General features: G+C 48.7%; 1 protein-coding gene and 1 long non-coding RNA gene across 3 annotated transcripts; one reads left to right on the top strand and one right to left on the bottom strand.

Annotated features, from left to right (window-relative positions):
- Positions 1 to 4,547: 4,547 nt before the first annotated feature.
- Positions 4,548 to 10,970, bottom strand: COMMD4 (COMM domain containing 4; the record flags this gene model as incomplete). 2 transcript variants are annotated; one of them, XM_079699357.1, is made up of 8 exons in its annotated part: positions 4,548 to 4,767; positions 4,854 to 5,030; positions 5,338 to 5,418; positions 5,602 to 5,721; positions 6,014 to 6,053; positions 6,253 to 6,318; positions 6,544 to 6,615; positions 10,944 to 10,970. In XM_079699357.1, the coding sequence occupies 8 exons, from the start codon at positions 10,944 to 10,946 to the stop codon at positions 4,727 to 4,729; spliced, it is 600 nt and encodes a 199-aa protein (XP_079555483.1). In that variant the 3' UTR covers positions 4,548 to 4,726. The 2 variants fall into 2 exon arrangements, with proteins under 2 accessions (XP_079555483.1, XP_079555484.1); XM_079699358.1 differs by lacking the exon at positions 10,944 to 10,970 and adding an exon at positions 10,047 to 10,106.
- LOC307049758 lies at positions 10,761 to 15,054 on the top strand. Its single transcript, XR_013810763.1, has 3 exons — positions 10,761 to 10,999; positions 14,324 to 14,437; positions 14,718 to 15,054. It is a non-coding gene; the product is annotated as an uncharacterized lncRNA (long non-coding RNA).
- Positions 15,055 to 16,163: the final 1,109 nt, after the last annotated feature.

Genomic DNA, 16,163 nt, shown 5'->3' with positions numbered 1-16,163 from the left:
GCTGCATTGGGTCTTCATTGCTGTGCACTGGCTTTCTCTAGTTGCAGCGAGTGGGGGCTACTCTTCACTGCGGTGCGCCGGCTCCTCGTTGCAGTGGCTTCTCTTGTTGCGGAGCACGGGCTCCAGGTGCGCAGGCTTCAGTAGTTGTGGCACGTGGGCTCAGTAGTTGTGGCTCACAGGCTCTAGAGCACAGGCTCAGTAGTTGTGGCGCACGGACCCAGTTGCTCCGTGGCATGTGGGATCTTCCCAGACCAGGGCTTGAACCCGTGTCCCCTGCATTGGCAGGCGGACTCCCAACCACTGTGCCAACAGGGAAGCCCTGTTTGTTTTTTTGATATTGAGCTGCATGAGTTGTTTGTATATTTTGGAGATTAATCCTTTGTCAGTCACATCGTTTGCAAATATTTTCTCCCGTGCTGTGGGTTGTCTTTTTGTTTTGTTTATGGTTTCCTTTTAGCCTTTTTATTTTTAGATTAGGTCTGCTGGTGACAAATTATATTAGTTATCCTTCATCTGTGAATGTCTTGATTTTCCCCTTTACTCTTTTTTAAAATGCCTTACAGTTTTGTCATTTTTCAAATTGAAGTATAGTTGATTTACAATACTATATTAGTTTCAGGTGTACAACATAGTGATCCAATATTTTTATAATTATACTCCATTTAAAGTTGTTATCAAACATTGACTATATATCCTGTGCTGTACATATGTCCTTGAAGCTTATTTATTTTACACATAGTAGTTTGTACCTCTTAATCCTCTATTCCTATCTTGCCCCTCCCCCTTCTCTCTCCCCACTGGTAACCACTAGTTTGTTCTCTATATCTGTGAGTCTATTTGTTTTGTTATATTCATTCATTTCATTTATTAGATTTCACATATAAGTGATATCATACACTATTTGTCTTTCTCTAACTTATTTCACTAAGCATAATACCTTCCGGGTCCATCCATGTTTTTGTAAATAGCAAAATTTCATTATTTCTTGTGGCTGAGTGATATATATATACACACACACACACACACACACACACACACACACACACACACACACTGAACATTGGGGTGCATGTATGTTTTTGAATTAGTGTCTTTGTTTTCTTCAGATAAATACCCAGAAGTAGGAATGCTGGATTACATTGTAGTTCTATTGCTAGTTTTTTGAGGAACCTCCATACTGCTTTCACAGTGGCTACACCAATTTACATTCAGACCAACAATGTACAAGGGTTCCCCTTTCTCCACATCCTTGCCAACATTTGTTATTTGTGGTCTTTTTGATGATAGTCATTCTGACAGGTGTGAGGTGATATCTCATTGTGGTTGTGACTTGCATTTCTCTAATAATTGGTGATGCTGGGCATCTTTTCATGTGCCTGTTGGCCATCTCTATGTCTTCTTTGGAAAAATGTCTTTTCAGGTCTTCTGCCCATTTTTTAATCAGGTTGCTTGTTTTTTTGATATTGAATTGTATGAGCTATTTATATATTTTGAATATTAACCCCTTATCGGTCATATCAGTTGCAAATATTTTCTCCCATTCTGTAGATTGTCTTTTTATTTTGTCAGTGGTTTCCTTTGCTGTGCCAAAGCTTTTAAGTTTAATTAGGTGCAATTTGTTTAATTTTGCTTTTGTTTCCTTTGCCTTAGGAGACAGATCCAAAAAAATATTGCTACAATTTATGTCAGAGTGTTCTGCCTACATTTTCTTCGAGTTTTATGATATCCAGCCTTACATTTAGGTCTTTAACCCATTTTGAGTTTATTTTTGTATATGGTGTGAGAAAAATGTTCTAATTTCATTCTTTTACTCCCCCTTTACTCTTGAGGTGATTTTCGCTGAATATAAAATTCTGGGTTGACACTTCTTTTCTTTCAGGGCCTGAAACGTGTTGCACTTTTTGTTTCTGGCCTTTGTGGTTTCTGATGAGATATTCAGTCATTCGAATTGTTTCCCCCCTATATGTAAGGTGTCATCACTCTCTTGCTGCTTTCAATTTTTTTTTCTTTAGTTCTCAGAAGTTTGATTATGACGTATCTTTACATAAATTTCTTTGGGTTCAACCTGTGTGGAGTTCATTCAGTTTCTTGACTCTGTAGGTTTGTGTCTTTTGCCATATTTTGGAAAATTTTAGCCATTATTTCTTTGAATACTTTTTCTGTCCTACCTTCTTTCTCCTCACCTTCTGGGACTCTGACAACACAAATACTAGATCTTTTGTTATAGTCCTACAGGTCCCTGAAACTCTGTTTTATTGTTTTTGTTGTTGTTGTTGTTGTTTGTTTTCCAAACTATTTTCTCTCTGTTGTTCAGGCTGGGTAATTTCTATTGATTTATCTTCAAATCCACTGATTCTTTCTTCTGTTGTTAAGTCTACCCATTGAGATTTTTACTTGGGTTATTGTAGTTTTCAGTTCTAAAATTTTTTTCTGGTTCTTTATATCTTCTATTTCTCTGCTGAGACTTGAGGCATTTTTATGATAGCTGTTTTAAAATCCTTAGCATAGAATTCTAACAGCTGAGTCATTTTGGTGTTGGCATTTGTTGTCTTTTTTCATTCAAGTTGAGATTTTCTTGGTTCTTGGTACGATTTTTTAAATTGAATCCTAGACATTTTGGGTATTATGAGACTGCGTCTTATTTAAATCTTCTCTTTTAGCAGGCCTCCTCTGACACAGTACCAGTGGAGAAAGGGGTATGCCACCTCCTTATTGCTGGATGGGGTGGGAGTCTAGGCTTCCACTCAGCCTTTGCAGTCAGGGGTCAAAGAGGGGCTGCACTTCTGCAGGGTGTGGCTGGAGTACAGCCGTTACTGTCCGTAACTTTTTCTGTCCTTCTGGACTGTCCTTTTCCCGGTCCTTTGCCTAGAGAGAGTAGGCTTTTGTTGGGCCTTCCTTTGTCTGTGTGTTGTTTCTAGGTGGATGGCTTCTCCAGCTCCCAGCTTGGGATACATGAAGCAAAAAGAAAATCTAAGAAATTCTCTGCTGTGTTGTTCTTCAGGTCTTGAGGTCTAGCCAGTCTGCCTTCTTCTCGTCACCTTTCATAGTCTTATGTTTGTTTTATATATAACGTCTAAGGTTTTTAGCTGAACTTAGTGGAAGGAATAGAGAAAAGCCCATCTGCTCCATTTCTCCAGAAGCAGAAGCCAGGAGGGGAGTGAGTCCTTATAGCTTTGATGCTTAAATTGTCCCATCATTAGCCAGTGGGATGAGATGGCTCCTGTTGACATTACTTATTATTCTTTGATAGCTTCCTTGGACCCCGAGATGTTCTAGGCTTACCTTGTATTCTCCCTGCCCCACACCTGGAATCAGTCTGTTCTACAAGGGACCCTAGTTGGCCTAAGCCAGTCCTGGGAGGCCATTTGTCTTAGTCTGTTCAGGCTGCTATAACAAAACACCATGGACTGGGTGGCTTAAAAAACAGACATTTAGGGACTTCCCTGGTGGTGCAGTGGTTAAGAATCCGCCTGCCAATGCAGGGGACATGGGTTTGAGCCCTGGTCCAGGAAGATCCCACATGCCGTGGAGCAACAAAGCCCGTGTGCTATAACTACTGAGCCTGTGCTCTAGAGCTCGCTGAGCCACAACTACTGAGCCTGCGTGCCCTGGAGCCTGTGCTCCAAAACAAGAGAAGCCACTGTAATGAGAAACCTGTGCACCACAACAAAGAGTAGCCTCCGCTGGCCGCAACTAGAGAAAGCCTGCACACAGCAACGAAGACCCAACACAGCCAATAAATAAATAAATAAATAAATTTATTTTTTAAAAAACACAGATATTTATTTCTCGTAGTTCCAGAGGCTGGGAAGTCCAAGTTCGAGTCAGAGTCAGTTCTTGGTGAGGGCTCTCTCCTGCCTTGTTAGACAGCTGTCTTCTCGCTATGTTCTCATATGGCCTTTCCATGGTATAGAGAGTCTGTCTTCCTTTTCTTATAAGAGCGCTAATCATCACAAGGGTTCCATTCTCATGACTTCATCTGAACCTAATTATTCCCCAAAGCCCCACCTCCTAAAACCATCTCACTGGGAGTTGGGGCTTAGACATATGAATTTGGCAAGGGGTGGGGAATGGGTGCATCACAAACATTCAGCCCATTATCCCATTCCACTTGCCAGTGAGTGGTTCAGGCATGGGCCTTCTCTCTTCCTAAAGAAGATGACAGAGAGGCAAGGGCTCTCTCCTTTCTCTACCTGGGGTATCTGGTGTTGGGGCCAACCACTTGCTGCCAGCCTAAGGACAGGGCCAGCACAGAGAGGGCAGAGCCAAGAGCATCATAGGACTGGGAGCTAGAACCCTGATTTTCCTGTCTACAGACAAGCTGTTTCATTTTGGCTCTCGTTCTACCTCAACCCTGACCTGCCTCAATCAGCAGCTGAGAAAAGAAAAAGGAAAATGTGCAATAGGTCAGGGAGGTCAGTATGTCACTTGGTCTCTCTCATGAAAACCTCTGGTCTGAACCCAAAAGAAATCCATGCACACACTTCTTTACACTTCTTACACTTCTGTTTATTCTTCCTTCTCATGAAAACCACTGACATGTGCCTTTCATGGGGGAGGGAAGACAATGCTGCAAGAGTGTTCAGGATCCCTAGGCTGAATTCTCAGGTGGTAACCTAGGAAGCCAGACATCCAGGAGACCAGGCCCCTAGGGTCCTGGAGCTGGGGCACCCCCTGAAGAGAAGTTCGGAGGGCCGCTCCACATGGGCCCCATGAGCTCTTCTTCTCAGCCCAGGGAGCTCATCAGAGTCTGGGCCTGCTTCAGTTCTGCAGAGGGAAGAGGCAGGTAGGCAGGCAGCAATTAGGCAGGATCTGGGAGGGCCCCTTGCCCTCCAGGTATAGCTGAGCCTCACCTGCCAGGAGGACCTGGAACTTGTCTGCTGAGAGGGACATGGTAACAGGCTGGGCCGGGGCACCCGAGGCAGCTGCCACCTCCAGCCGCAGGTGCACCATGGGCTCTTCCACGGACCGCAGCAGGCTAGAACTCAGGGTGTAGTCCACCCGCCAGCCCACGCCTGTCAGCCTATTCACTGCAAGACCAAAAGGGGCTCAGGGTCACAGACAGGGGAGCCAGGCAGCCCTAGCCCATACCCTGGTTCAGCCCTGAACCCTTCAGGGCTATGTGGCCTTTGAGAAGCTCTCATCCCTCTGATCCAGGAGCTCAGATTACCCACAGCAGATCTCAGAGGAAAGAAACCAGGGCTGGTGTCAGGAATCCCAGCTCTGTGACTGCTCGACATGTGATGTGGTTGTCTCCTTTCTGAGGACAAACACCTCCCAAGCCACATGCACCTTCTAGAATGGAACCCAGCCCCCACCCAGGCACCCCACACTCACCTCGCAAGCTGCAGGCCCTCAGGTGCTCCTGCAGGGAGCTTTGCTTCTCCTCATAACAGCGACACAGGCTGGCTGCATGCTCTGGGGGCCGAAGGGAGGTCCCCTGAGCTAGCAGGTGGGTGCTGGGGCTTAGGCCACTCAAAGGGCAGGTCTCAGGCTCCTGGCCCAGAGAGGGCAAGGTGCATCTCAGGGTCACACAGCCTGACCTTTGCCTGGCACCCCTTGGCCCACAGGTTACCCACCTGCCTGCCCTCGTCCCCGTACCTTTGGGCAGCCCCAGCTGCTGCAGTTCACTGGACAAGGACTCGCCATCCACGCTATGCTTGGCCGCACTGGAGAGGATGAAACTCAGCACTGCCACTGTGGCCTTCACATCACCTGACTCTGGGGGGAGCCATGGGTGGAGTGGGGGGTGTCACTGTGGCTCCAGCCACCTCCTTGACACCCCACTATCTTCAGCTCAGAGCTCGCAGGCCTCCTTGAGTCATGAGCACTGCTACTGCCCCACTGGGAGCGGGCAGAGGACCCTAGGGCTGGCAATGTCTTTCTTCCCTCATGTTCCTCTGCTGAGGCAGGTGGGTCAGAGTGGTCTGTTGGGAGGAGGGGCCTCTGTGCCAGGCCCCAGGCTGAGTACCCGGGTTTGCCCAAATGTCTGAGGACCCAGTGGGGTACTCACCAAACCTGGCATCAGCGGTGAGCTTCAGGATCTTCTCATACTGTGGAGAAAGGAGGCCCTCAAGGGGTGCCAGACCCCTGCTCACCAGCCCCCAATCCCTGGCCTGGATCCTGTGGTAAGGACACGAGGTATCCAGGGAGGGTGGGAACTGATCACCCGTCTCCCTGGGTCTGGTGCACTTTCAGGGCAGTGGGGGTCACAGGGTCATGGGACAGTGGGGTGTGGGGCCTTGCACTCACATCAATCCCCTGTCCCAGAAGGTCCTTCAGCACCTGGCTACACAGCAGCCTCAGCTTCACGGAGGACTGGAGGGGAAGGCCTTACATCAGCCAGACTGACCCACCTCACCCCTCCATGCTGGTGGGCTGGCTCAGAGAGGGCTGGCCACATACATGATCATCCCACAGCATGTTCGGATAGCCCGAGAGCACTGAGGCCCCAGCTCAAGAGTGATCTCACCACCCTCCACCCTCAGAGCCCCCAGCCACAATCCCTCTCTGCCCCCACCCCCAAGACCCCATGCACTCAACAATTTTGGCCAGCGTGCTGATCTCTGCCAGGACCCAGTCAGGACAGTCCAGGTCACCACAGAACCGGAACCTCTGCAAGGAAGTGAGGTAGGTGGTCAGGCTGGAGGGCCGGCTGACGTATGGCCAGGTGTCTCCCACGCTACTGCTTCTCAGGGTTCCTGCTGCCTGTCCAAGATGCGTGCCCTCTGGCCCACATGTTCTCCCCTACTACCAGGCTGTTTGGAGAACCCTCTCCCTGACTCACCCTGCCACCAAACCTTGTTCTCAAGGCTGTCCCAGGCATTCATGTGCTCAGCAGACATGACTGGGCACCTTCTCCGTGGGAGAGCCCACTCTAAGCACTGGGGGTGCAGCATGGAACACAACAAAGTACCTGGCCTCAGGGTGCCCGTGACCATCTCACCTTCTCCTTTCCCTCCCCAGCTCCAGCCATACTGGCCTCCCTGCTGCTCCTGTTGCAAATTAAACATGGCTTGCTCTCTCACTTCACTCAGGTCTCTGCTCAAATGACACCTCTTCTGATGGAATTTCTCTGACTATGCTTTCTTATATAGTCCCTCACACAAGGAAATTTTGGGGGTCAGTGGATGTATTCATTATCTTGATCATGGTAATGTTTTCATGAGCATATATGCATCAAAACTTATTGAACCACAGGGCTTCCCTGGTGGCGCAGTGGTTGAGAGTCTGCCTGCCGATGCAGGGGACACGGGTTCGTGACCCAGGCCAAGAGGATTCCACATGCCGCGGAGCAGCTGGGCCCGTGAGCCATGGCTGCTGAGCCTGCGCGTCTGGAGCCTGTGCTCCGCAACGGGAGAGGCCACAACAGTGAGAGGCCCGTGTACCGCAAAAAAAAAAACAAAAAAACAACTTATTGAACCATATATTTACACACACATGGTTTGTTTTATGTCGATTTTATCTCAAGGAAGCTGTTTAAAAAAATAAAACAGCTCTTCACCATCATGCTTTAGCTGTTTATCTTTCCTTCTTGATCTCCATGGCATTTATCACAGAATATATCACGTTTTATTACTTATTCAAGGTCCATCTCCTCTGTTAGGATGCAAACCCACCTGGTCAACCACATCTTGACAATATCCTCCACCCCCCGATCAACTGTCCTTTGTCCTGTTTCTGTGGCAAAGCTCTAACGCACAGCAATATACATGTTCATCTTCCCACGCCTCTATCTGGGCTGCTTACAGATGATGGGAACAAAACCCGCAAACTGGGTACACGGTCAGTCCACGTTCTCCTGATTCTGCTGGGCCCTCACCGCAGCCCCATAATCCCATGTTCTCTACTTGGCCCCATCGTTCACCTTATCAGTCACTTCAGACCTGCTCCATGACCCTTCAACCTCCAATCCTCCTTTTCACCTGTCATCCCCCTGATCACACCTGACCCCACTGCACTGGGGCTTCTACATGGGCCTCCAACGAAGTTCTCTAGCCATGGTCACAAATGACTTTCTTCACTAAATCTAGTCTTCCTCTTCCTTAACTCCTCAGCAGCATCTGACACAAACCCATCCTTCTTCTTGAAGCCACATACTCTTCTGGACTTCTCCCTATGGCCTGGCCTCTGTCTCATTTTCTGGCTCACCCTCCTTTCCCCAGCCCCCAAATGGTGATCCCTGCAGACTGCCTACTGTCATTATTCTGGGGCAGGGGACTGGGACTGCTGGTGAGGTGGTGGGAGTGTTAAGGACAGCCTTGTACTTCTTCTCCTGTTTCAGGAGTTTTTACCCATTTTGTGGCATGGACTCATCAGGCATGTGGTGAAGTCTATAGGCTTTTCCCAAAATGATGTTTTTAGATGTACAAAATACACAGGAGGGACTTCCCTGGTGGTCCAGTGGTAAAGAATCTGCCTTCCAATGCAGGGGATGTGGGTTCGATCCCTGGTCAGGGAACTAAGATCCCACATGCCGCGGGGCAACTAAGCCCAGGTGCCGCAACTAAAGAGCCTGTGTGTCACAAACTACAGAGCCCACGCGCTCTGGAGGCCACGCCACAACTAGAGAAGAGAAAACCCGCACGCCACAACTAGAGAGAAGCCCGCGCACTGCAAGAAGCGATGCAACGAAAGATCCCACATGCCGCAACGAGGACCCGACTCAGCCAAATAAATAAATAATTATTTTAAAAAATACATAGGAAAAACTCCATAGTAAAAGAAACTAATTAAAAGTTATCAAAATAGGGAGTTCCCTGGTGGCCTAGTGGTTAGGATTCTGGGCTTTCACTGCCATGGCCCTGGGTTCAATCCCTGGTCAGGGAACGTAGATCCTGCAAGCCGTGTCGAGTGGCCAAAAAAAAAAAAAGTTATCAAAGTATTCAAAACAAATTGGTGATGTGACATATGTTTCAAGTCAAATAATGACAGTAATTTAGAAATGAGCATAAACAATATGTAAACAATACCAACAGCTGTAATGTGATATGAAAATATCTGATTTCTGTTAGTGACAAAGTCAGAGGTGCTGCTAATCATACTGGGGTTTGTTGCCAACACTCATAATCGAAGAAAATACTAAATTTCAGTTTGAAGTTAGCCAAAATTGAGAGGTAATATTTTTCCTAACTTCATGGGTCCCTGCCTTCTACCCATAGAAGTCTTCTACCATCTCTGCATTTTTTCTGACTACTACCATCTCTATATTATTTACTTTTTTACCATAAGCACGTGTTCCTTGTGCAATTTCTTAAAATGCTGGCTTTTCTCTAGGTTCTGTCCTAGGTCCTCTCTTCCCAACTAATATTCTGGCTGAGACAGGTTACACATTTCAGGGTTCAATGATTATCTTTGTGCTGATGACTCCCAAATTTATAACTGCCATTGTAGATTCTCTTCTGAGCTCCAGACACTTAAATCCAGACTGTCTCCTAGCCAGCTGCACCTGGCAGCTCAGACGCCTCACTCAGCGCATATCAAAGTAACTGGTTCTCTTCCAGCTGAAACCTGCCCCCACCCCAGTGAGCACCACCACCTGGGAACCAAGCCCAGACCCCTCCCTCTCCTTTTTCCCTCATGCATTTAGTCCCTGAGCCCTGCTGATTTCCCCCACTTCTATCTCCACTCTCTCCACCCTATCTCAAGTCACTACCATCTCCTGGGGGGCCTGCTGCCCCAGGCTGGGCTCTCTGTTCCCCTCATGCTCCCTCCACAAGTCAGCTGAAAGGCTCTTCCTAGCTTCCCAGCACCCTCTTCTTTTTTTTTCTTTTTTTTTTCTGCGGTACGCGGGCTTCTCACTGTTGTGGCCTCTCCCGTTGCGGAGCACAGGCTCCGGATGCGCAGGCTCAGCGGCCATGGCTCACGGGCCCAGCCGCTCCATGGCATGTGGGATCCTCCCGGACCGGGGCACGAACCCGCGTCCCCTGCATCGGCAGGCGGACTCTCAACCACTGTGCCACCAGGGAAGCCCCAGCACCCTCTTCTTAAAGTCCAAACTCCTCTGTGTGGCTCTCAAGACCCAGCAAGCTTTGGTCTATGCTTACCTGTCGAGCTTCATCTTTCACTAGCCTGCAGTTTCTACTCTTCCAGGTGATGAAATGCATTCATTCCTAGGGAGCCATGCTCTCTCTCACCTGAAGCCTTTGAATGCTGTTGCCTGTCTGAAGATACAGCCTCCCACCAGCTCCACTCCATGCCTCCTAACCCCTGGTACGCAAACTGCACTGCACCCAGCTAGCCTTCTTCCCTGCTCCCAGGCCCTCATATGATGTCATTCTTGGGTCGCCTCCCTGACACTATGCACAAGGTGAGTTTGGCCCCTTCCCCTCAAGTCTTAACTATGACTGCCCATTCAAACTTCCAACTTGGCCCTTCCCTCCTGCAGCCAAAGTCTCAGTGCCTGGCACAGTGCATGGTATACAGCAGGCACTCACAATCTGTTGAAGGAATGAATGGATGTATGAGTTGGGAAATCCCAACACCAAATCAACTCCTTTCTGGCTCTGGGAAGAGCGAAGGGCCTTCCTAACAGTGCAGAAGACTTAGCTTAATTGTAAGCAAGTTTTTCTCCAGGTCCCACAGGAGCGCCGGGAAGTGGGCACCTTTGGGAGGGCATCTTGGGGCAGAGGAAGGCCTGGAGGGACAAGCCCCAGCTCGTGTCCCGGGGGTGCGCGGGCCCTTCCTTCCCGTCAGGGCACTCCTAGCCTGCCGGCCCGCCCTGCCCTACCCATCCTGCAGGGAGGAGGGTGAAGGGAGGCTTTTTTCTACCAGAGCCTCGGCCCTCACGACTGCACCCAAGTGTCTGCTGAGGGGCCCGGCAGACTTCCCAACTCCTCGCACCCGGCGCCCCACCCTTCCCGCAGCCGCGGCGGTGAGATTTGGGGTCTCCTACTCTGCTCGCCCCCAGCACCCACTGCCTCGCATCACCCCACATCCCTCACCATCGCGCCGGGAAGCCCGCGCCCAAGACTTCCACCTTCCGGTCGCGCCGGGTCAGGTGATGTGGCGGTCACGTGGCGCTGGGGCGGGAGGGTGCGGGCTCCCTCGGATCGGGGCGGGAGCAAGTCGGCCAGCTCCGAGCTGTTAGGGCGGAATACCGGGTCCCTTTCTCAGTCCCCAGAACCTTTCCCTGGAAAGGACCAGCGCCAACCCCCAGGTTAACTGAGAACAGAACCCAAGCAGTAGGAAGAGGAAGTGGAAGCCGTTTAATTTGTTCGCCTTAAGGGAGCGGGAGCCTTCCGTTCTGCCGGGGTATTCAGGTCGTCTCCATGTTTTGCGTCAGTAAGCAATGCCATTACATACAGCTGTGGGCTGTGGCAAAAGACATATTTCAAAAATTTATTGGAATAGAATGCACATACAGGAAATTCTACGTAGTGTAAACACAGAGCTTAATGAGTTTTCTTTTTTTTAATTAATTAATTTATTTATTTATTGGCTGCGTTGGGTCTTCCGTTGCTGTGCGCGGGCTTTCTCTGGTTGCGGCGAGTAGGGTCTACTCTTTGTTGTGGTGTGCGGGCTTCTCATTGCGGTGGCTTCTCTTGCTCCAGAGCACAGGCTCTAGGCACGCGGGCTTCAGTAGTTGTGCCTTGTGGGCTCAGTAGTTGTGGCTTGCGGGCTCTAGAGCGCAGGCTCAGTAGTTGTGGCGCACGGGCTGAGCTGCTCTGCGGCATGTGGGATCTTCCCGGGCCAGGGATGGAACCCGTGTCCCCTGCATTGGCAGGCGGATTCTTAACCACTGCACCACCAAGGAAGCCCCTTAATGAATTTTCATAAACCATACACCCCATGTAACCAGCACCCAAATAAAGAAACATTACTGGTACCCCAGATATCTCCTTCAAGTGCCTAGGTATTTTATTTCATTTTGATGAATCCCTTAAGGTGCCTAGCAAAAAGGCCTGTAACAGTTGACACCCTCAGGAGAACTGTTTTGCAGCTTCACCAACATCAGATGTTTATCTTAATTTTTCCCAACCTAATGGGAGAAAAATAGGTTGCTTTAAATTGCATTAGTCTGCTTACTTGTGAGTTTGAGCTAATGGCTAGTCTAGGAAAACTAAGTTTCCCATGTTCACCTGAAGAGGGAAAAACAAAAAAAACCAAAATAGCAACAACAAAAATAAACTAGAGAATAGACTAATAACCAAAGAAGAAATTGAACAGTTTTTTTTTTTTTTTTTTTTTTTTTTTTTTTTTTTTTTTTTTTTTGGCGGTACGCGGGCCTCTCACTGTTGTGGCCTCTCCCGTTGCGGAGCACAGGCTCTGGACGCGCAGGCTCAGCGGCCATGGCTCACGGGCCCAGCCGCTCCGCGGCATGTGGGATCTTCCCAGACCGGGGCACGAACCCGTGTCCCCTGCATCGGCAGGTGGACTCTCAACTACTGTGCCACCAGGGAAGCCCGTGAAATTGAACAGTTTGAGATCTGTCTTCAATTCCATGCCCCTCACCCATACACTAGGCCCCGCTTGTTTTATTGTTGCAAGCTTTCAAGCTTTCAAAGTACAGATAGAGCCTATGGCAATTAAACTGCTCCCTAAATAGAAAGAGATGGAAAGCTAATTCCTGCTAAAATTGATCTCACTTATAAAGAGCTTTATAAAAATCATAAACATCAGCATATTGAAGTCAAGAGTGTTACAATACACCATATCAATAAAAATTTTTATTTTAAGAGTATAAGAATAGTTCCATTTGTATTTCACCATCTCAGTAGGTTAAAGAAAAGAACTGATAAATTTGGGAAACCATTTTTTTATTAAAAAGAAAAAAAAATTAGTGATAGATGAAAACTGCCTTAAGTTGATAGAGTATTTGAAAAACAAAACAGCAAACATCAAAAAGACAAATTATTTAAATTTGGAAATAAGGCAAAAAGGTGGGTGGCATGTCCTTTTAATGTCATACTGGAGCATTGTCTCACAGATTTGTTTCACAAAGATTATTTGCCTATTTAGGGCAGTGGTTCTCAGACTTTACAGTGTATCAGGATCATCTGCTGGGCTTGTTAAAACAGTGTTGGGCCCCACCCCCAGAGTTTTTAATTAAATAGGTCTCCGGTGGGGCTTGAAAATCTGCATTGCCAACAAGTTCCCAGGTGTGCTGAGATTTCCAGTTTGGGGACTACACTTTGAAAACCACTCATGTAGGAAAATCTACCTGAGAAATATTAACTCACAGATTTCTGTCCAATAGGAAAGTTAACCCCAAAGATTACAGTTGTATTGCCCCATGGGAAATTATCAGGTTTTGTCTCTAACTTAGCACACACTTCAAAATGCCTTTGCCAGTGCACTAGAAATACTTCTCAGAATGTTCTTCGAGTTAGCTTTACCATCTTACTGTTCCCTCATTAATTGAATAAAATATTTGACATGCATTCCTTCACTTGGATGAAAGTCATGTTTTTCATTTTTGCAAATTAAACTTTGATAGAGTATACTTGTGTACTAGCCCTGGACAGGAGTATACAGATACTAGTGTATATATATACTTTTAAATATGTTATTTAGCTGTGCAAGGTCGTAGTTGTGGCACAATGGGATCTTCCTTGCGACGTGCGGGATCTTTTGTTGCATCCCACTAGATAGGTTCAGCCCACTAGGTTTGTGCCCCAGAACTAGATATGGGAACTAGTTCCCTGACCGGGGACCGAACCCGGGCCCCCTGCATTAGGAAGTCTTAGCCACTGGACCACCAGGGAAGTCCCACTAGTGTATATTTTAATACTAGACGTATTCCCGTTAAAGTCAGAATCAGTAACGCACTCTCATTGTGACCCAACATTGTCCTAGAGGTGTTAAGGCCAGGGGTTCTCAACTGGGGGTGATTTTGTATTCTGGGGGGATATTTGGCAATGTCTGGAGATACTCTTAGTTGTCACAACTAGGGAGTGTTGCTGACATCCAGAGGGCAGAGGGCAGAAGCCAGGGATACTGCTAAACATCCTACAAGGTGTAGGACAGTCCCCAGTAACAAAGAATTAAAAGGTGATCGGTGGCTAGTGGAATGTGCTGGAGCACTGTATGTAGACCAGGCTCTCCAGGCCCACCTGGTGCAGAGGAGTCAGAGGTCCACAGGTGAGCGCCTGCTCGTCCCAACCCCACACACCTCACAGGTGGAGAGAGGAAGGCTTTGTAAGGAGGTGGAGGCAAGCAGGGGAGCCCAGGCCTCATCTGTCTGACCTCCTGCCTGCCTGAGAGAAAGCCCCAGGTCAGCGCTGGGAGGGTCAGCCCAAGTTACTGAGCCCATAAGGGGAGAGCCCTGACCAGAGCCCTGGGACCCTGGGCTAGTTGAAGACCCTATCCTTTTGCCCCACAGATCATCATGGGAGTCCGGTCCAGCCTCTGGCCAGGATGTGATTTTTTGGCTTCTAATGCCCAGGCCCTCACCTTTCTCTCTTGCCTGCCACACTCGTGCAGCCCCACATCGGAGGTGAGTGTCTCCTTGAGGGGGTCTGAGGGGCTGGGGACGCAGGCCCATGGTCCAGGGTCAGTTCCTCGGGCTGGACCAAGGGACCAGTCCCAGACAAGTCCCTGTGCATCTTCACTCTCAGCCAGGCCTTCCCACACCCACAGTACAGCCACGACTGCAGGCAAGGGGGGGACCCAAGGACTGACCTCCATGAGACTGACAACCTCCTAGCGGCCCTGAAGTAGCTCTGCCCCCCCAGACCCCACCTCAAGCCCCGTGTCCATCCGGTCTGCCTCCCCAGGCTTCAGAAAACATTGGGCTTTGGGGACTTCTCTGGTGGCGAAATGATTAAGAATCCGCCTGCCAGTGCAGGGAACACAGGTTCGAGCCCTGGTCCGGGAAGATCCCACATGCTGCGGAGCAACTAAGCCCATGCGCCACAACTACTGAGCCTGCAGTCTAGAGCCCACGAGCCACAACTACTGAGCCCACGGGCCACAACTACTGAAGCCCACATGCCTGGAGCCCATGCTCTGCAACAAGAGAAGCCACCCAATGAGAAGCCCGTGCACCGTAACGAAGAGTAGCCCCTGCTCACTGCAACTAGAGAAAGCCTGCGCGCAGCAATGAAGACCCAACGCAGCCAAAAATAAATAAATAAAATTTAAAAAGCCAACAAACATTGGTCTTTGTACCCGCTACTCCTCACACTAGGTTCCCTGTCCAGAAAGCTGCTGAAAGGGGAACTGGTCGCACCTGTTGGAGAAAGGTCTTAGGAAATCACCTTCTTTGGGATTACTTCCACCTTCATTCACTCATTTACCAAATACTCACTGTCTCTTTCTCTATGTCAGGCTCTGGGGTGATAGGTCAAGCAGGGTGCCCACGCTGAGGAGTTCCCCCAACTCTGTTGCTTGTTTTATTTTTTTAATATTTATTTATTTGACTGTGCCGGGTCTTAGTTGTGGCACACGGGATTTTTTTTTGCAGCATGCGGGATCTGGTCCCCTGACCAGGGAATGAACCCAGGCCCCCCGCATTGGGAGCACGGAGACTTAACCACTGGACCACCAGGCAAGTCCCTTCCCTCTCTGTTTAGAGACAGACAGACAGGCAGACTCAGATGTCTTCTGATTATATGGGCACCCAGGGTTGAGAAGGGGAAGGCCTCACTCACAGGAGGTGATGGTAGGTGTGAATGTGGAGGGGATGTGGGCGACCATGGGGCAAGGGTGTCCAGGCAGAGCCCAGCTTGTGAAACTGGGGTGGGGATAGGCCCTGCACTATCTGGAAGGCTTCCTGACCCTGCCAACTGCAGGCCCTGGCTGGATCACAGGTAATGGCTTCATGTTGAGCTTTCAAAATGATAGTTGGTACATTTGAATTATATAACTAAACATTATTGCAATAAAAATCACAAAATACAGAAAAGTTAAAGAAACAAACAAAAATCAGTAAACCCCTTCTCTCCCCAAATAACTACTCTAACAGCCCTTTCTGACTTTTTTCCCATGCACACACAACTCTGACCCAGTAAGAAATGTACATTTGGTCTTCACCGTGGGTTCCTGACACAGAGCTCCTAAATCCCTTGGAGTTTCCCGGGCAATAGGAGCCTCTTTTGTTCTAAAGAGGTGACTCTGGGTGGGCTCCTGGGTAGCTTCAGGATGGGGGCTGGTCGCCAGGAAGACCAAGCCATGATTAGAAGCTTGGAGAGGGGCTGCAGAGTGAATTAACTGTTGATTCT

Source organism: Hyperoodon ampullatus, assembly GCF_949752795.1.
Source record: "Hyperoodon ampullatus genome assembly, chromosome: 3".
Taxonomy (NCBI): domain Eukaryota; kingdom Metazoa; phylum Chordata; class Mammalia; order Artiodactyla; family Ziphiidae; genus Hyperoodon; species Hyperoodon ampullatus.
This window is presented reverse-complemented; position numbering and strand designations above follow the sequence as displayed.